This window comes from Rhinopithecus roxellana, chromosome 17, assembly GCF_007565055.1.
Source record: "Rhinopithecus roxellana isolate Shanxi Qingling chromosome 17, ASM756505v1, whole genome shotgun sequence".
Classification (NCBI taxonomy): Eukaryota; Metazoa; Chordata; class Mammalia; order Primates; family Cercopithecidae; genus Rhinopithecus; species Rhinopithecus roxellana.
Window position 1 is genome coordinate 94,013,610 of NC_044565.1, and position 21,951 is coordinate 94,035,560.

The 21,951-nt window shown below is 39.5% G+C and overlaps 1 protein-coding gene across 6 annotated transcripts in view; it reads right to left on the reverse strand.

Annotated features, from left to right (window-relative positions):
* Positions 1 to 21,951, reverse strand: part of CTNNA2 (catenin alpha 2) — a 1,154,891-nt gene that overhangs the window by 730,700 nt on the left and 402,240 nt on the right. For all 6 annotated transcript variants that reach the window (XM_030921682.1, XM_030921679.1, XM_030921677.1 and 3 more), the window contains one exon: positions 10,595 to 10,798. In XM_030921682.1, coding sequence (XP_030777542.1) covers positions 10,595 to 10,798 — 204 coding nt within the window. The remainder of the gene's footprint in view (positions 1 to 10,594; positions 10,799 to 21,951) is intronic.

Here is a 21,951-nt window from a genome sequence, read left to right on the forward strand (position 1 = left end):
CGTGGCAAGTGTTATAATAGAAATAAATGCACTAATGTAGTCAAGAGCAACAGATTTGAGCTGAAACTTGGTGGGAGGAGAAGGAGCCATCCATGCAAAGTTTATGAAAGAACATTTGTTTTTGTTTTTTTTGAGATGGAGCTTCACTCTCGTTGCCTATGTTGGAGTGCAGTAACGCGATCTCAGCTCACTGCAACCTCTGCCTCCCAGGTTCAAGCGATTCTCCTGCCTCAGCCTCCCAAGTAGCTGTTATTACCCATATGCACCACCACACCCAGCTAATTTTTGTATTTTTTGTAGAGAAGGGGTTTCACCATGTTTGTCAGGCTGGTCTCGAACTCCTGACCTCAGGTAATCCGCCCGCCTCGGCCTCCCAAAGGAAAGAACATTTTAATCAGATAGATGGTAAGTGCAAAGTACTTGGTGTGACTGAAGCACGGACAGTCGTCAGAGACGTCACCAACCAGTGAAACACTCAGTTCTTAGAGTGTAACAATTTTCAAAATGAATCAAGAAAAATATCTCTCAGAGCTCAAGGCCACATTGAACCTGAGCAAGGAGGGGCCCCAGCAAGAGAGCTTATCTTTGGAACAAGCCGTTCGGGAACAAGAAATCCAGAGTTCAGATCTTCTTACATACTTCGTTAATTCAAAGGGAAGGTTTTCCCAGGTTCATCAGTTTGATGGTGGAGTGCAGCCTGCTGCTCTCCCTGACAGTTCTGTGAGGTCTTCATTGAAATACCAGAAGGCCCTTCTGAGAAGATCAATTGTGCTGTCCAAGCGTGTGCTGTCCAGACTGGCCAAATCTGATGACTTGGCTGTCAGCTCTGTCAAGAATCTCAGCTACTAAGTCAGAGAAAGATCTTTCCTCTCTCATAGTATTACTTGCTCTTCCTCATCCTATTGACTGTACCAACTTTCAATGGCTCAGTGAGGAGTTTGTTTGATAAGGAGAGAAACTAGCTAGAGTTCTAAGTGTGGAATTTAATTTTGGGGTTGAGGCAGATTTTTAATTCCATCTCCTCTTTCATTTGGCAGATTTTCTTTTTCCTTTCTGTCACCAGGAAGAGTTCATTTAGAGAAGTCTGCTGTGGATAAGCTGAATGATATCCAACCACAGGGTTGCTAAGAGATTACCAGCTCCCAGTCAAGAATTTACCAACAGCACCGCTCTGAACAGCAAAAGCCAGACACTCTCAGCTATCATGTTTTCTTCTTCCTTATTTGTCCAGGCTTGTGGCATAGAAGGCTACCAAGAGGAGGCTTGGCCAAGAACCGTCTGCCCCACCCATTCAAGTAAGCTTATATCCCTCTACCACCACAACTCCCAGCCCTGCTTTCCAAGTCTGCCCAGTCAGGCTGACAGCTTCCTGCTCCTTCATCACATGTCCAGTGCTCTCTTCAATTTCTTTGAAATATTTTATAATCTGTACCTAATAATTGCAAACTTGAAACCCTGTAAGGCTAATCCATAACCGGTTGTTTTTGCCAACTCTCATTCACAGTGGCTTGTTTGGTTACGTTTTAGGGTTTCTGGAAGGTCAACTCATGATCTTTGTAACTTTATCTTTGGAAATTTTTTGAGCCCCAGGTTTAAAGTATATTCCTCTGGAAGGCATTGGTATTTGCTTCTACCAAGTACCTGGCAACCCACCACACCAAATGCCTTTCAAGTAAATTCTGGATCAACTTTAGGTCATGCTGGAATCTAGTTTCTGGCCCTGATACTAAGTTATTATGGGCTTGTGGTTAGAAATTTTTAGAGGAGAAGGTGTTCTAGTCTTACAGCTCCTTAAAGGCCAAGACAGTACATAGTCCCGTTTTTACTCCCTGTATGGAAGTTTTACTTTCTTAGATCAAACCCCAGTGGTTTCATTAACTGGGAATCCAGACTTTCTACTGAGACCCCTAATCTAGCTGGCCATCGAGCTTTGTTCTTTGAATCAGTGTTCTTTGTCCCGTTCCTTGCACCTAACGCCTCATGTAAAACCCAAGTCTAGGCCATGAAAAATCTGCAGGTCCATCTCCAGTTAATTACTTTCTTGTTGTTTCTTTTTTCCTAGTAATTCCCTTACATTTCTATGAGTTCATTCATGAATTCAAAAGAGGTTTTAAGGATTTCACCAGGTATATAGTTGGAAGGAAGAAAAAGAGGGAGGGAAGGAAGGAGAGAAAATGTTGGGTTAGAGGGCAGTGAGTGGGGGAAAGAGATAGAAGTATTAATTGTTCAATACTGGTTTTTTGTTTTTTGTTTGTTTGTTTGTTTTTCACCACAATGAAGCCAACAGTGAGCTCCTGGAGTTGTCATACTTTTCAGAGGACCTAAGTCCCCCATTTGAATAATCATCCTATACCTTGTGCACTTTAAGACTCAAGAAGGGCGGGGCGCGGTGGCTCATGCCTGTAATCCCAGAACTTTGGGAGGCCGAGGCGGGCGGATCATGAGGTCAGGAGGTCGAGACCATCCTGTTGAACACGGTGAAACCCCGTCTCTACTAAAAATACAAAAAAATTAGCTGGGCGTGGTGGCGGGCGCCTGTAGTCCCAGCTTCTCGGGGGGGGGGGGGGGGGGGCGGGGGGGGGTGCTGAGGCAGGAGAATGACGTGAACCCGGGAGGCGGAGCTTGCAGTGAGCCGAGATCGCGCCACTGCACTCCCGCCTGGGCGACAGAGCGAGACTCCGTCTCAAAAACAAAAGACCCAAGAAGACCTGCCATGTTCCCACAGGGCCTGGATGTTACCTACATCTGTGTTCCATAGCTATAATGGGTACTCTATCCAGAACACCCTAATGCCAACCAACCATGCCAGTCTAGATCTCCTCCTGGAGCTTTTCACAGCCAGTGCACACATGCTCTGGGTGACACCTGAACCTGACACCAGCTTTCACACTCTCCCTGTCATGATTCTACCAGAGAAGATGTCCTGCCAGCATGACTGGAGATTCTCTCACCACCTGTGCCTGTGTCAGTGCCAGCCAACATATCCCTGCACAACATCCTTTGGCTCTCTATGATCGCATTAGAGTAAACAGAGTTGAGCACCATTAGAAAGGGAGTATGATCATAATAATGTAAGAAAAAGGAGGCAAGAAAAAAAAAGCCTCTACCAGTTTCCAGGTACCTCTGTGAGTTAGAGTGAAATATACCTAGAAATGCAGCCAAACAGAACTGTAAGTGCCATGTTGCAAGGGCAGAAGCCAAAGCACTGTTGGAAAGACTTCCACACCAACTATGTATAGTTCTTTTGAAGAGTAGATTCAAAGGAGAGTTTTTCACCTCAGGGAAAGGATTGGTAACATAACTGTACTCTGGCAATATCTGAGCAAGAAATACCAATTAAAAACAAATTTAAGGGCCAGGTGCGGTGGCTCACGCCTGTAATTCCAGCACTTTGGGAGGCCGAAGCAGGCGGTTCGCGAGATCAAGAGATCGAGACCATCCTGGCCAACATGGTGAAACCTCGTCTCTACTAAAAATATACAAAAATTAGCTGGACGTGGTGGAACGCGCCTGTAGTCCCAGTTACTCAGGAGGCTGAGGCAGGAGAATCACTTGAACCAGGGAGGCGGAGGTTGCAGTGAGCCGAGATTGCGCCACCGCACTCCAGGCTGGCGACAGAGCAACACTCCATCTAAGAAAGGGAAGGGAAGGGGAGGGGAGGGGAGGGGAGGGGAGGGGAGGGAGAAAGAAAGAAAGAACGAAATTTAAGGCGGAGAATTGCTTGAACCTGGGAGGCAGAGGTTTCAGTGAGCTGAGATCGCGCCATTGTCCTCCAGCCTGGGCAACAGAGCCAGACTCTGTCTCAAAAAAAAAAAAAAAAAAAAAAAAAAAAAAAGGCCCGGTGCGGTGGCTCACGCCTGTAATCCCAGAACTTTGGGAGGCCGAGTCGGGTGGATCACGAGGTCAGGAGATCGAGACCATCCTGGCTAATACAGTGAAACCCCATCTCTACTAAAAATACAAAAAATTAGCTGGGCATGGTGGCAGGTGCCTGTAATCCCAGCTACTCGGGAGGCTGAGGCAGGGGAATCACTTGAACCCAGGAGGCAGAGGTTGCAGTTAGCTGAGATCACGCCACTGTACCACTATACTCCAACCTGGGTGATAGAATGAGACTCTGTCCAGAAAAAAGAAAAAGAACAAAACAGAAAAGGAAAGAAAAGGGGAAAGGGAAGGGAAAGGAAGGGAAGGAGAGGGGAGGGGAGGGGAGGAAAGGAAGAATTAAAAAACTCTGTTCAAGGAAGCAAAAGTTTTGCATGGGAAGTGTAAATGCACAGGGGAATTTGAAGCTCAAAATTAATAAAGATGAGGGCGTGGAACATATGTGAAGACAGAGAACAGGAAAGAGGAGAAGAAAATATACAAGTAAGAAAAACGCAAGGAAAACCTCCTCACCACAAGCACCAGTGTGGAATATTAGGACTCTTTCCCTTGAATGAAGCTACCAATCTCATTAGGCAGCTCTTAATTTTGCATTAGAATGCAGGGCCATTAGGAGAAGGTATGGGCAACATTAGATCTTGTATTGCCCACAAGTATTTTCAAACATTACTTTCTATATTGTGTTGTCACACCGTTTAATAGAGAAAGTTATAATTAGCCAAGCTGACTTCAGGGAGTTGCATTCCCTTATCTACATAATAATAGGAAGGAGAGAAAAGAGAAGATCCAGATAATACTCAAAACAAATTTCATGTTTAATCAACAATGAGCCTTATTCTTAAGTAATAAGAGCTACTCAGTCTTTTTCATGCCTTCCCTTATAGGAGAAATGTGGCAGTATAGCAATTCCTATGGCAAAGTTATCTTTCTGATGACAGTCCCTTCAAAAGGGTGCGATCTTTCTCTGGGATTTTAGATCAAACCCACATACTGAACTTGCCAACTAGTTGTTCTGGGCCTCTCTCGGCAGTAATATGCAGCCAAATTAAATAAATTCTGGTAGATAAAAATCAGATTTATACAGAAAATCAATATAAATAAACATAAGATTATTTCAAATAGAATCCCAGAAGCATTCAGATTTTGTTTATATGCAAAAATCTGATTGCACAAGATTTGTCAGGGATCCCCCGAAACACAGAAACTGTGAAGCCGTGTCCTCACTTTATTCTCATTTTGTTTCTCAGTCACGCTTTGGTCTAAATCAGAACTCTACACTGCCAGCAGGAAAAGTTTTCCCTACTTATCTTTTCCAAGGCTCTTCCCTAAAAATAGACTCAAAATGAATTGCTTCTAAAGGGATTATTACATATTCATATAATAAAATGCTATGCAGCCAGTAAACATAAGGTTAGACAATGTTTATTGATATGGTAACATATTCACAATATATTGAGTAAAGAGAATAGATTGCAAAACAGCATTTACAATATGAGTCCATTTTATAAAAAATAACCAAGGTGTAACGTGTGTGTGTGTCTCTGTAAATATGCCACTCCTATATGCTCAGAAATATTAGAAAGACACATACCAAATTATTAGCAGTGATTATTTTGGGGGATGAAATATTTTATTTTCTTCTTTCTGTGTTTTTTTGTTCTTTATAGTGAACACGTATTTCTTTTCCACTATACAAAAATGTAAAAGCTACTATTCTCAGAGATCCCGTGGCCCTGGATATCATCTCATGTATTATTCGTCTAGTGTTGTGGAACAACGTGCTGGAGGCTTGCTGTGTATAGGCCACAGAATCGGGCTGGAAATAACCTTTTTAGACCATATTTTAGTCCTCAAATCCTCACAGGTGGGCTCCTTCAGGAACCCACTTTATGTTAAATTCTACTAACAAAGGCTATGACAATGCTTCAAACACTTGTAGTATGTATATATGTTCCCATATCAATATGTCTTCATGTGCTTTTAATACCTTCTATATAGTAATGGTTTATAAATTGTTAACCCCAGGGATCCACTTAGATGCTTCAAGAAGCTTGAAAAAAAGTTGGATACAAAATTTTAAAAAAATATACAATTGTAATTATTTTTAAAAATGCAATTAAAAATATCTCACCACGTTTTACAACAGAGAACAGCAGTATTACTTTATGCCGCCAGGATCTCTGCCATCATTTGAAAATAGTTTAACTGCATGATTGTTTAAGAAAACTGTAGCTCTAAATTAGTCTTAAAAAAATTTGAGCTACCCAGAGAGTTTATGCATATAAAATGGAAACAGGTTGTAAAGTAGCAGGACCAGGCACATCTGCTCATTGCATATTCTCATCAAGGTCTAACGGTGAATTGTGCGTAAAGAAATAACAGTTTAATGCATCTCCTTATTGTTCTTCATTTACAGTTTTAGTACCTAGAATATGTAGTAATTTTTCTCCTTATAGTTCTGCATTACAGTTTAATACTTAGAATAAGTATTAAATTTTTCTAGTCTTTTATATTTATAAGAATGTGAACCATACTTAGACATTTTTGGTGATACAATGTTGAAACAAAATTTTTCTACTTAACTCCCCTTTCAAATGCAATCTATTAGCAGAGTATCCAGGCATTGCCAAGTAAGCTATTTACGAATTGTTTCAACATCCCAGTAAATCAGAATTTCCTGTGCAACCCAAACCAAATGAAGGTATCATATTAGTTGCAACTGATACAACTGTAAGTGTCATTCAAAATGCAAATCATTCAAAATGCAAATGTCCATTTTATGTTCATAAAACAGATACATTCTTCTTACTAGTTACTTTATAAGCAAATTTTATTTGTAGTCAGTATTTGAATACTCTATTCCACTTCTACTGCTATCCCTTGGTCCAAGAGACCATCCTGTCATGAATATTCCGGGACACAGGGCCTCCTCACCTGTTTTCACCCCTTTTGTTTTTGTGGCCTGTTCTCAGCACCTGAATCATGGCATTTTTCTCTCACTACTCTGCAATGGCCTCTCATTCCATTAGAATGAAAGTCAAATTCTGTATAATGGTTCACCAGACCCTGCAGAGACTGATGCCTCGGCACCATACAGACGCCATCTCCTGCTATCCCTCTACTCACAATAGCCACTATGACTCCCATGGTGCTTCAAACGGGTGCACCAAGTACCCGTTCACAGCAAGGCACTTGACCTTGTCATCCTTTCCTCCTCAAGGCCTCTTTGCTTCCTCACCTCTGAAAAGTCTTTGATCTAATGTCAACTTTTCAACACACCTTCTCAGGCCATTCTTAATTTCAGTAGTACCCAGTGTCCTCTACCTCCCATGTTTTAGACTGCCTCTTTGCATTTATCACCATATGAAGTAATTCTTGCTTATATCACTTAGCATTTATTCTCTGTCTCTTCCCACAACAGTGTAAGCTGCATGAGAGCAAGCAGAGAATTTTACCTGTTTTGCTACTTTCTGTATCCCCAGAGGCCTAGAGCAATGCCTGGCACAAATGGCCAGCACATAATACACATTTGTTGAATGAATAAAATATTCTAAATCTGCATTCCTCACAATATTCTTATTAATAAAACCCATTAAATGTTATGTTTATACTGCCGCCAAAGAAAGCTGCCTAAAATTATTAGTTCACAAGGAAGGTTTATATGTTCATTATAATTTGGAACTATTTATAGTACTCAGCATAATGCTTCAACCACCACACTGATAGCACTCATCCCAATCAGCATCTACAGGCCACACATCCTTTTAAGTTTCTCTCTACCCATTAGTCTTTACATATGTACAATAATAATAGTCTACTTAAGGGGAATTATTTTTAAGAATCTTTTCACTTTGAATTATATCTTCAACTAGATAAAGCAACTTAAGGCTAGCCAAGGCTTTCCTAAAAGAATTCCAACCATCCTCTCTACCACCGCCATGATCTGTGATAATTTTCACCATATGCCTCTGTTCACCCAGCCTTTTTTCTCATACCACAGTTTCTTTTAACTGCACAATTTTGTTGACATCTTCAAGCTGCCCACGTTCATTAAGTAGAATATACATTTGTGGAAATATCTAACACGTGACTGCTATCCTATTAAGTTCAATGGAAGCTATGTGGCTAAGTCATAGCCCATGCTCCTTGAAGACCCTTTTTCTATCAGGTATGGCACACAGCTTCTCTTCACAACCTCTGTCTCCCTCTGTGTCATACAATTTGGCACATATACAATTTTAGAACAGCTTCAGCTACAAGCAAGCATTGTAAGTGGAATGTTCATCTGGGACTGATCAGGAGATTCTCAGAAAACAGAAATGTCAGTTATGCTGATTTTTAAATATTTTCAGTTTAACAACTTGTTTATCCTAATGGTATTGCCTAGCACATTAGGATGACAATTTGTAAGGTGATAATTTGATAACACCTTTATTCTCAGAGCTTACAAAATTTAAAGAGAAATATAACAGCCCAGGAATGATAGACTGATTTACTGGTTGCTGTTAACTACAATAGACTTTTCAGTCAAGGCATGGGTGTGTATTTTTTTTGTATTCATATATGCTATATCAAAATAAATACGAATTGACTGTGCAGCAGGATAAATGAGTGCACTGGACAGGAACTATTAAGGTGATCTGGCTGCATCCAATTCTACCTTGAAATCACCAAACAAGTGTGAAGTCCAACTAAATGTTACACAGTTTACATAAATGTCAAGTAGGAGGTGTTTTATTTCAGGCTTTGATCATGATGGTTCAATGTGAATAGAACCTGTGCATTTTGAAATTTAAGCACTATACCCATTGATGTATTGTCTGTAACCACGTCAAAATAGAAACTAAGATTTCAATAAAGCACAAAACATTCCTGCATCACAAGGCTGCGAACAGAAAACAAAAAGTGCCTGGAGTCAATAAAATACAAAAATCCATCAGCTCTGCAGATCTGCATGAGCTTACACTGAAAGAAAAACTTCTAGTTGGCAGGATTCTAGATACCAAACTGAAAATTACATGTCACGTCTCGATCGACTCTTATTTAATCATGTTCTGTGATTTCTATTTAGAGAAACATACTTTTTTGTCTGATTTATTTATATTGAGATCTTAACCATCACTGTTATCTCTGTAGTTTCTACTTCCCTCTTTGGCAGTAACTATTCATTAAGAGAACCACTAGCATGCCTTAATGTAAAACCGAATTCCACATCCAGGTAATTAGCCCTTTGCTATTTTGTTAACAACAACAACAACAAACCAACAAACAGGGTCTCAGATTTCATAAGCATTCTTTGTTGACACATCTGCTATTCAAAAGATTCACTCAGTTGGAAGACCATGGGATCAACATTTCTAGCTGTACCCTACATAATACCATAGATCAAAATTACAGAAAGTGTTGGTCATCCAGGGTCCTATAGAGATGTCCTCATAAGCAGCTGGGTGCCACATGATGCATTCACATTTTATTCTTTGCGTGCTGAAAATGGCCAAGTCTTCCAAAATCAAAGAATCTGAAGGTCCATGGAAAGGAAACAAATTTTATTTTTTTTTAGTTTGTCAGGTTTTCTCATTGACATCTTTTTGCTTTCTGAATAAGTTCTCTGGAGGGTCTGCAGGAGGAGCACTGCTACTGTCAACACTCATTCCTTGTTTGTTTGAATGTCTGTTAGCTGCATATTGACACTCATGATGGGAGTGGTGAGATGCTGGAGGGAGGGACACTGAGCGGCTGCTTTGTTTCAGCATTGCCTCGGGGTGTCCTAATAATACCCAACATGGACTTCAATAGCTGTGAGCAGATTTTCAGTGTCTCTGTTACCCACCTGGTCACTATACAGGTCATTTCTTCAAAATATAATATCAAGACCTCACTTTATCTACATTTTTTCCCCAATTTGTGTTAAATTCTCTCAAACCCTAAAGTCCAGGAAAGGGGGAAGTACAGATCATCCACTGCTGCAGGCACTGGCCATCGCCTCAGCTGAATGAATGTAGCAAATCAATACAGCCATAATTTAGTGCCTTTCAAGGCAAAGAATGTGAGTTTCATCACCTTCTTGCAGGTTACAGGTATACAGAAACTGTCACATTTTATAACTATAGGAGAGGATGGCTATTATGTGCCAAAATACAATTAGATACCACTCATACATACCTATTTGAAAACTTAGAGACTCACTCTTATAAGCGATTCCTGACTGAATCAATAAAACACCTCCAAATTTTACTACAGTTAGAACTTTTCCTTAAACAACCCTATCCACACATTTTATAAGGCTAGTAGATGTATTAATGCCTTTTAGGGGTGAAGAATCGCATCTACAGCTATCCTTAGGTTTAAAAGTGCACTTTTTAACAGAGGACTTAGTATATTCTCAGCTGTTTCCATCCATCATCTACCTTTACCAATTGAAATCTTACCTACTTCAAAATGCAGCCACTGAAATGACCAAGAAGAAATCAGCCAAGTAAAAAGTGAAAGAGCTTACTGTCCATCTATCTGCTCCATATTGAAACAAACAAACAAAATATGGATTCTGAAACAACATGACACGCGCTCTCCCAAAGCAGTTCTTTGGTTTCACCTGACTCTCTTAGGTGAACACTTGTCTGTTCTCTTTTCCTGCTATCTATGCTTCCAAAAGAGCAACACGATTGCAGAACAGAATCCACCAAGACATGAGAATGGAGAGCCCAACACTTACATTATTCATGTACTCGCTGAGCAGGTCCTGGAGCGCCTGCCGCACGGCGTTGCACTCCGCCACGATCCTCTCCCGCCGGTCGTCTCGAGTGCAGGAGGAGTCGGCCATCAGCGCGGCGCCGCTGATGATGCTCTCCAGCCTCTCTTCCAGGGACGGCCGGAACCTGGCCTCGCTGAACGTCATGGGGTCCAGGATAATCTTATTCTGAAAGTATCACAATTAAAAAAAAAAAAAAAAAAAATTCAGCAGAGAAGAGAGGTCTGCCTTGGCACCCTGTTTTGCAACCAGAAATATCTGAGGCAACAAGAAGAGTCCCCAAGGAGGAGAAACTGGTTACTCAAATTCTAAAGTTGCTTTGACAAAGTATTAACTTTTTGTCGCTATTTTGTCCTAAATGTAATCTTCAGTTAAAAGAGCACATCTTGTTTGAAGAACATGTTCTTGGCAAAGGCTATCTCAAGGGAAGAGCTTTCAAATAAGATTAGGACACTTTTTTGGCATTTTTAAAACACGTAGCCTTTAAGGAAAGAACATTTCAGTGTAACGCTTTGGGGAATTATATAAAGATTTTAGAGCTAAAACATGATAAATAATCAATATCTTAATTACGAATTAGCTGTGACTTGTGTACACATTAATCCTCCTCATGAGAAGCAGATATGGGCACCCATGGCAGGATGCCTTTTGAAACTTGGGCACATAGTACCCAACAGGCATATTCAGTACAGTTTAATTTATCACTGGGAACTGATATCTTTTATGTCAAAGCTAGTGTTCTAGAAAAGGATTCTTAATGTGTGTATGAGACTTGTCACAAATAACTGACAGTATCCTTATAAAGGTATTACATGTTTGGAAGGAGCCTACATAAGAGCAGAATAGAGATATTTCCTAAAAAGAAAGTATCACATAGAACATGAGCTTAGCAATGATGATCAAAGTAGAATGACCTGCTGTGGGAAATGGTGTGCTTATCTTCATTGGGGGTGCGCTCTCAGAGGTCCAAGAACCAGAGTGGCAGTGATGGGGTAAATGGTCTTCCAACTATAGAATACTATGGTGCAATTGCCACTCTGTTACTGTTTCTTTTTTGTTCATTTTGTTCATTTGTTCATTATTCCTTATATATTCACCAAAAGAACAATTTACCATATTTACAAATACGACACAAAAAGTAAGTGAGAATATGTAGTTATTCTATTGCTAATCTGCACCTGCTGAAGACCTACTATAATCCTACTGCTGTACTTAATGCTAAAAAGAAGGGGAGATAAAAGAGGCTTCTCTGAATTTTTTATTCTGATGTAGTATATACAGTAACTGCTTAAGTTATTACAAAGTGAAGTCCAGCTGTGTACTCTGGGAAAGGTTGTTGTAATCCTCCAAAGCATCCTAAGGTATTTGTTCAGGTTGTGCACAGAACATCTGGGCTCCAATTCTCTGATTTCTGTTAAAATGCAAATCTCCAGAGCAGAGAGATACATCTTTTGGGCACAAGAATGTTGAAGTCTTAAGGAATGAGTGTAGGCAGGTTGGGACTTAAAAAGGAACAGGTATAGACCAAACACAGACTAGGTCTGAGGTCCACTGGAATCTTGGATTTTTTAGAAAATCACTAATTGGTAAAAGTCTCTTTTCAATTTAGAAAGCAGATGTATGAAATCTTGCAAATAAAACAGCTATTCTGTGCCAGCTTTGGCAAGATGACCTTTCTTACATTTGTACTCTCTTATATCTTGGAAAAGGGATGCAAAAGGAATGTTTACTTTACTCAAAATGTGTTATTTAGGTTTTGTCCTTTGTGCCTTGGTTTTAGGCACAGCTGTTCAGTGTCAAAAAATCATGTGGAGGCTGTAATACAGTGGATGGCCCTACAGGGTTCATTATTACAGGTGAAAGTCCCAAAGGAAAGCTGAGAGGGGAGCACAGATATTCCTGCTATACGTACTAGTGCTGTGTCTGCAATGTCTTTTTCCAGGGACATCCATTGGAACCTTCTATCTTTCTCTCACATAGTCTCTCTCGCTTTCTATTGCCTTTTGGTTGATGCAGTTATGATGAACATATATGTGTGTGTGTGTGTGTGTGTGTGTGTGTATAAAATCCATATAATATATGTTAAGAAGTAATATTCTAATTGAGGAAATACCTGGTCAAAATATAATTAGACTATCTTACTTATAAAGATTACTGATTTTCAGACCTATTTTATAGAAAACCATATTAACATAAAACACAATAAAAACTGTATTTTTTGCTTTAAGATTTCAGGAGACTCTTCAGAATCATATACTGGCTTTAGAACAGGTGTTTATTTTACTTTAGGATTAAACACACCAAGAACTGCACATGTGATGGAAATATGGGGAAGTAAATTTGAACTTTTCAGTAAGGGCAATTGTAAAACAGTTTCTCTGCAGTAGAGAGAATGTACTAGTGTCATTAGAACACTATTTCCTAAATTATTTTCCATGGAACACTGAGCTTAGAGATACAATGTTTTGATGAAAAAATAAGGTTCCCTGGCCAAATATGTTTTGGAAATATCTCATGACCTACAGCAAATTATCATATGAAATGCTTTGGGGAGCTCAGCATTAAAGGAGTCAGTTCACTGTAGCATTTCCCAAATCTATTTGAGCATGGAAAGTGCTGCTTTTAAAATGCATGAATTATCTATGAGAACTCAAGGAACACACTTTGGGAAATGTGGCAAGAGAGACTTTGGAGTGTCAGCCAATTGAGTTTCCTACCTGCCATGGCCTGGGGCTGTTGTGAAAGTAAAAGCCTGAAACATTGAGCTTGACAAACTCTGCATAAAAGTTACACCATCCATCACATTTCTAATGGAATTATTCATTATTTATAGATCACAGTGGAAAAGCTTTTTAAAAAATCTCCCAGGAAAAGAAACAATAATTTTACAATATTCAGATCTGTATCTGCAGTACAGATGGGGAGCATTGCAATGATGGATGTGAAAAGCAGCAGGGAGAAGCTGCTCGGGAGAAAAGGCACAAAGAAAAAAGGTCAGTGCACGTGGGCCTGTGTAAGTGTGTACATGCACATGTGCATGGGAAGAGGTACTGATTGCATGTGTGTGTGTGTCTGGATGTGTGTGTGTGTATCCCGGATGGGATGGGCACTGGTTGTGTGTGTGTGGAGCTGTGTGTGTACGTGTGTATGGGGAAAGATATGTGCTATTTGTGTGTGTGTCTATGGATCTATGAATGGGTGGGTACAGTTTGTATGCATGGGTGGAGTGGATGCGTGTATGTGTATGTGTGTGTATGTGCACATGTATGGAAGGGGCTGTGGCTTATTTGTGTGTATGTATTTGTATGTGTCTGTTTCTGTCTGTTCTTAGAGAATTGGTCGGGTTTCCAACAGCTTCAACAAGCAAGAAAATAAGGAAAAAAAAAAAAAAAAAAAAAAAAAAAAAAAAAAAAAAAAAAAAAAACAGAAATGAAGTCAGAGGCTCAAGAGCTAGAGGAAAAGGTTGTATCTATATTTCCTACAAATAAGAAACCAACCCCTGGAACTGAATCCTGAGCAAGAAATACACAGAGAATGAAAAAGTGAAAAGAAGGAGGAGTATTTGCTGTTACATAATTTGAAAGTAATTAAAACGATAAGAAACACCCAGCTAACGTTGGGAACATTCAGATCAGCAACAGTCATGAACACAGGGCTCTAACAGGCCTCAGTTCTCCACCCCAGCTCTGCCTGTCCTCACCTTTCTGTGTGGCTGCCCTCTGCTGACAGGAAGGCACTCCAAATCACCATCACCACCATCATCACCATCATCACCATCATCATCAACATCCAGGAGCCAGATTCCCCTCCCTGGTCACAGAAGAATACTTTAAGAGGGCAGCACACCAACACCAAAGAGTGAAAGGACAAGGAGAAGCCCTCCTGTCTCTCCCTTTGTGGCAAAAGAATGCTCCTGTGACAGGCTCTTATGTTGTTTATAACTGTACAGACTTATTTTAGTTCGTTCTTTTACACTGTAAATATCTCCATCTCCTGTTGGCATTCTTAAAGCTCATTTAGTCATTTTATCTTTTTGATCTTTTAGTTACATCTTACATGATCATTTTAGTTCATTTACAGATACTGGGTCTGCATTTCTTGTTTTATCTTTTTCTTATATTTTAAGTTAATCTAAGTTTATCATGTCTATTTTTATTTTGTTTATTTGATTTGCATAATATTTTGTGCTTTATGAGTTTTACTTATTTTTATTAACATCTCTACTTTAAAAAATGATCATTTTCATTCTTACAGTTTATAGAGTGGCAATTGGAATGCACAGCCATAAAGATAGCAGCCACAATAATTCACCCCCAACCCAAGAAGACTAGAACCCTATTCTGCCATCAAGTCGGTGCTATAACATTCTCTCTAGTCTCACATAATTGATCTCCCATTGGCTCTCATGTGGCGCTCTATAAAAATTTTAACCTAAAATAATTTAGCAGACGATGTAGTTCAAAACCACTTCCCAGAATAATACATTTACCAGCACTCACCACGCATACAATTGTTAGAAGACCACTACTTTTAAATTGCTCTTATCATTCATTGTCTCTACAAAAAGCTATGTGATCTAAAATGTAAGTGTATAATGGGACACTGAGCTAGCTTGATGCAAGCTCTGACACAAGAGGAGGAAACAGAGAGACCTCTATCAAAGCAAGTAGTTGGTTGTATTACCAATGGTTTGATGGGTTCAAAATGCAGTGTCTTTGAGATCGCTATCCCCCCATCTTACTGAATAGGGAAATGATGCCAGAGATGCTTGTCCCATGGTCATTCGGCTCACAAATGAGATCACCAGGATTTGAGCACAGGTCTTTTGATTTCAAGCCCAGTGTTCCTTCAACTGTACAAGACTGTCCACATTGAGGTGAAATGAGTCTAATATGTCATAATTATAATTATAAAGTATATTATTTTAAAATAAAAATATAATTCTCTTAAACTAAATATAATACTTAAGTGTCATCTGTCATGCTCTCCTTTTTATGCTATCTGAGTCACCTAATCCTCCCAATAGATAACTGAGAGTAAAATCATTCATTCAGCAAATGAGTGCTGGTTACTGTAGGAGTCTAAGAGCACACACTAAACAATCCTTTCTTCAAGAGGTTGACTCTCTAATCAAAAACAAAAACATGTACAACCAGTTGTAATTGGGGAAATGGCTGATGATGTTATGGAATGACTGAATGATGGCAATTTGCACAGTTGAGAGGTAGGAAGTAAAAATATACTTCCAGAAGAAGTTATCCCTCAGCTGAGACTTAAAGAGTGAAAACCAGTTGGCCAAGCAAAGTTAGGAGCAGGAAGGGGTGATGCAGATGGGCTAGGAGGTGAGAGATGACATAGTATATGAAAAACATTACAAGAGATCAACTGAAGCTGGTCACATATATGGTGACATAGAGGGGCCCCAAGCCACTCTCCTCTGAGTTAAACTGCTGGGGGGCATAGTTAACTGACCGTCTCCATCTGCTGCACCTGTAGTCCTACTGCAGTCTTATGTGTAGGCTGCACTTGGCCCCAGGCAGCGCCAGTCAATCACTGGGCACAGGTCCATGCTCCTGCCCAACAGGGACTCCTCCAACAAGCAACTTCAGCTCCTGATCCGGGCTCCCCACTAGCCTGACTGGGACTTGCTGGGAACAGTGCTGAGCCCCTTCCTACTCAATCCTCTTTCTTTCCTGCTCCCCTTTCAAAGGTGTTTGACCCCATAGCAGTCTAAAAGCTCCACAAAAGCCCATTCACTCCTATTTTATCCTTCACAGGCAATTCCTCCTTATACATATAATCCCATCTACCTTGCTTCTCCAAGGGCCTGAATGGACACAAATAGGAATGGGAGATGCAGCTGGAGAGAGAGAAAGAACCAGGTCCTGAAGCAACTTCTCTGCCACGTTACAAAGTTTTCAACTTGAGAACAGCCCTTTAGGCAATGATGAATCATCAGAGATCTTAAAGCAAAGGAGTGACATAATCCTGTTTGGGTTTCGACAGTTTCTTACTGCAGCTAGGGCAGTTAGCTTTGGCAGGACTGCAGGCAGAAGGCAGGAGAGTATTAAGCCTTCAGAGCCCAAAAGAGAGGTGAGGAAACTACAAATCAGGATTGTGTCTATATGGATAAAGAGAAGGCAATGAGTTTAAGAAAAATTTAGAATGTCAATCTGACAGGATTTGAAGAGATATAGGCTATGAGAATGAGAGAGAAGGAGACAAAGATAAAACCTAGACTTCTAACGTGGACAACACCAAAAATGCAGGTGTCAGCAAACTAAATCCTAGGAGTCAACCTCCTACTTTGCAAATAGGGTTTTATTAGAACACAGTCAGGCTCATTCATTACGTACCATCTATGCCTATTTTTACACTACAGTGGGAGAGGGGAATGGTTAGGACAGAAACTGTATGGCACACAAAGTTTGTAATATTTACTCTTGGCCCTTCAAGAAAATATTTGCTGGCTGGGCACGGTGGCTCACGCCTGTAATCCCAGCACTTTGGGAGGCCGAGGTGGGCAGATCACGAGGTCAGGAGTGCGAGACCAGCCTCGCCAATATGGTGAAACCCCGTCTCTACTAAAAATACAAAAATTAGCCAGGCATGGTGGCACACACCTGTAATCCTAACTACTCGGGAGGCTGAGGCAGGAAAATTGTTTGAACCTGGGAGGCAGATGTTGCAGTGAGCTGAGATCGCACCACTGCACTCCAGCCTGGGCAACAGAACCAGACTCTGTCTCAAAAAAAAAAAAAAAAAGATGGAGAAGGAGAAGAAGATGCTTGCTGACCCTTGAACAATTGTGATAGATAACAGATGAAAAGCAGGTGAAATTCTTACGATCCCTTTAAACGGAGAGCTCTGGTGGAAGGTTGATTATAAGTTTATGAACACTGGGTAGTGTGGTATGGGCACCTGTATTAATATGCAAAATCTATTGCCTTCATAAAAACAAGGAATATCCAATAGAAAGACCTAATATTCAATAACAAGAATTGCAAAGCAAAAAAAGACACCTACATGTCAAGTAGATGTAGCAAGAAATGTATTCAGATAGATGAATAATTGTGCAGGCCTTACCTCAGGGCAAAGAGCAGAACTGGAATTGGGATGTGTGCCCTCTAGGTCTGGCGTCTATGCTCTTAGCCACTGCACTAATTGTTTCCCTCATGTATCCTTTCTGCATGCATGCTGCTAATCATCGTGAGGGAATTAATGCAACAGCCATTTCCCCATTTCAAAAACTAAAGTCACAGTCGTTTATTATTCTTTCATACGTTTAGAGGGGATAAAAAACAGCAAATAACCACCAGGAATAAAAGCTCTAAAATGCTACTTTCTCCTAATTTTAATCTCTCACCTCTGTTTCAAACTGGTCAGTAGGTATTACAATACATTTCTTCTACCAAGAAGGTAAATACAAATATTACTCAATCTTTCTTTGACTAGCAATTAACCATCTTAAAGCTGAGTTTGTATCTAATTATACTCAGCTGTAATTGAGAAAGATGGGCATACCTGATAAGACCCGGAACATAAAGTAATATTTTTAATTACAGTTAAGTCAGTAGTAAGGCTCTAGCACACATACAACACTAATGGAATGGTTTTACCCACAGATTATGTTTTAAAGACTTTAGTGCACAGCTGACAATAGTGATGCTTTGTTTTCTTTACTAGCCAAGAAACAGCTTGTTAAAGAGTAGGAAGAAAAACGTATTCATCTTTACACTTTCTGGCTTTCAACATTGGTTAAACCTTTAAGAGAACTACTTAGTCATCCGAAATGTACACAGAATTTTCAAAATGTCAAGAAAGACAACAAAGAAAGCAATTTGATAATATAAAGTGTAGCTGATTTCATAACATTTTTTCCAAAATCTAAGCTAATCAGCATGGAAAATGCAAATGCTAATGGTATGAGAAAGCCTGTGATTCTGTGATTTTCTTTGCTGCTTGTGACAACTCTGTAAGATAAATGTGTCCTGGAGTTTTACTACCTTCATAGTTCAAGGTAGCAACCAAGGAAAATAATAAATTGCTGTTCTCCCTCATAAACACCAGGCACTTACCACCTGCTGTCCAGCATGACTATTTTGAATCAAGTAAGCAGAAGAAAGAATAAATGTCAACATGCCTCTATGCAGTCTTTCACTTTTATCTTTTAAATCTTAAAAAAAAACTGAAAGAGAACCTTAACATTAGTCAAACTCATTCTTTCAAAGGAATATGTCCTTCTGATATGGGGCAATTAAAGCAATGAAAACCAGAAAACCTAAATGACAATGCATGTTTAAATGTATGAATATTTCCCCATTAGTTATTCTGAGCTTTTCCCAGGAATGTGTTACAACATACCCATGTCTTCACTTTCTGTCTTTTGTAACTCTGTCATCATCCCCATTCCATTTACCCTTTAAAAAATTATATTTTAAAATTTTTAGTCGTTATGGCTACATAATACATGTATCTATTTATGGGGTACATGGGATATTTTGAGACAGGCATACAATGTGTAATAGTCACATCAGGGTAAATGAGGCATCCATCACCTCAAGCATTTATCATTTCTCTGTGTTACAAATATTCCCATTATACTCTTTTAGTTATTTTAAAATGTATGATGAATTATTATTGACTCTTCTATTTACCTTTTAATATTTAAATTTTGTGGTTTGCCTTGTCTTGCTGTATAACTGGGTAAGTTTTATATTTCACAGATAACACAGAGCTTCCTTCCTTCTTCCTCCAAGCATAACATTCAAGATTCTGTTTCTTTCCACGTAACAAAGAGGGGGCACAGCCATGTGGTCTGGGGTACCGATGCCATAGGCCAGGTGAAATATAACAGTGACTGGGCATGACTACAGAAATGTGAGCTTTGGTTTAGCTTAGGGCTTCATGCTGTGTTGACCCATTACCGAGTGTCTAGGTCACAGAAAGCTTTAGTGGGATCAAAATTTTTGTTAAAGCATTTTATTTTATGCATTATATTATGTTTTGATGCACTGATACAATCCCAAACAAAACAAAACCTAATAAACAAGTCCAGCAATACCTACTGATTAACTCTTCACTATAGAACCTTCTTAAAACAAAGTAAAAAGTTTGCTATTCAGCTTAAAATACTTGACTAGTAACCCCTGAGGCAGCCTCTCCCAGTTTCCCATTAAAATGCCTATAAACAGAGAAATAAAATTGGAATTTTGCAGCACTGAAAATTGAGAATTAAAGACACCTTTTGACAATGAGGCATGATCATAATTCTGGCTCTGAATGCTTTAAATACATCTTTTAAAGACTGGAGTCTGAGATAAAAGGATAAATCAAGACCATTTAAATAAATTAACTGAGGTGTCTAAATCAAAAGAATGTTACTTGGGTGGTTTTAAACACTTACTCTCCCTGTAGTGTATCAATAATTAATACAGATATATTTTCATCTTTTTCATTCTGTGCCAAGCTCTCTCAGGGTGAATCTTTCTATCTTTACATGAAAAGTTTCTCTTGACCTAATTGGGGTAGCACTAGGAATGAAAGATGCTAAGGACCTTGAGTTTTAATAATGTATTTTTTACTAAGCTACAGAAAAATTCTAACCACCATTTTAGATTTGGCTTAATTTTTAAATTGCAAAGTATTTTATAAATAACTTGCTCTTTCTTCACAGGCATACAGTTAAAAATAAACTAATTATGCCATTTATCTACTTAAGATGTTATTTGTAATTAAACAGTTCAGTTTAATTGGAAATAAATGACAAAGATAATGACTTAATAATTAAACAGCACTTTCTATCCTTAGATATTTAATGTGCTTTTAAAGAGAAATTTACCTAAGCTCACATTAGCTTCATTTTTGAGAAGAAGCTTATATTTAGAAAGACAAAGTTATTTACCAAAGCAAATGAATAAACTGGGCAAGGAAGTTCAGCTCTGGGCTGTTCCTACTGGATTGTGAAATCTAGTGGATGCCAACTTCATTTTCCCTAATCCCATCATCTCTGTGTGTTGCTGAGTTGCTATGGCATTTCAGGAGCACATTCTCTAGCTCCAACAAGGATAGTAGTTTACAATTAAGTATGTAAAGCAGGGCAAAGATAATGATCCTTAGCTTTACATTATGCATTGATTAGAAAATGAGTATCCAAAATGTACTTAATCAAATCAAGTTTTTAGAGAGCTTAACAAAGAAAATGGATTTTACTCTTTTTCTGAAAAAAAAAAAAAAAAAAAATAGTCTCCTGGAACTCTCTACATTCTTGACCATCCCTTTTATCCAGTATAATTCAGACCTCTTTGAACTCTGTGTGTTCTGAACACAATTTACCATCCACTGACTAAGTTAAGCCTCCCTTATGCTTTACAAAACCCTGCTTTACTGTGGTTCTGTTCATACTTCCCCTTCCCTTCACCTGCCCAGTTCTTCCTCCTGGATCTACCTCAGTAAGTTGGTATATCTCAATGCCCTGCTCCCTGTTCTCAGTAGTTCTCTCAACTCTTTCTTAGAGCGCTCAACTACCCTTTACTATCACCTGCTTGTGAAAGAGAACCAAAGTACCATGTCCAATCCCAACCCTCTAAGACACTGGCCCTTACTACAGCTGTACACTGGACATGATCTGTTGGGGGTTCTGCCATCACCTCAAATATCAGATGTATGAGAAGTACTTTTCATTTTCCTCCAAAACCTAACACTGTCACTTCTACAGAGGAAAAACGGAAGTAGAAGGGAAACAAGAATCCATAATCTCCCTTCAGTCTCCTAATGAGAAATTAGAATTAATGAGAAATCTTCACTTCATAAATGCAAGAACTGTTCCTCCATCAGGTTAGATGACCTGATGAAGGCCACACAGTGGAAGACTTGAGAAGTCTTTCTGACTCCAAGGCCCATGCACTTGTAGCCTTGTTCTCTTGGGAACTTTGTTGAAAGATCAAGCATCAATATAATCTAAGACCAGCTGGGCACGGGGGCCCATGTCTGTAATCCTAGCACTTTGGGAGGCCGAGACAGGTGGATCACAAGGTCAGGAGTTCGAGACCAGCCTGCTCAATATGGTGAAACCCGTCTCTACTAAAAAAAAAAAAAAAAAAAAAAAAAAAAAAAAATTAGCTGGGCGTGGTGGTGGGTGCCTATAATCTCAGCTCTTCGGGAGGTTGAGCCAGGAGAATCACTTGAACCTGAGAGGCAGAGGTTGCAGTGAGCTGAGATCGCACCACTGCACTCCAGCCTGGGTGACAAAGTGAGACTCCTTCTAACAAAAAAAAAAAAAAAAAAAAAAAAAAAAGAAGAAGAGAGAGAGAGAAAACACA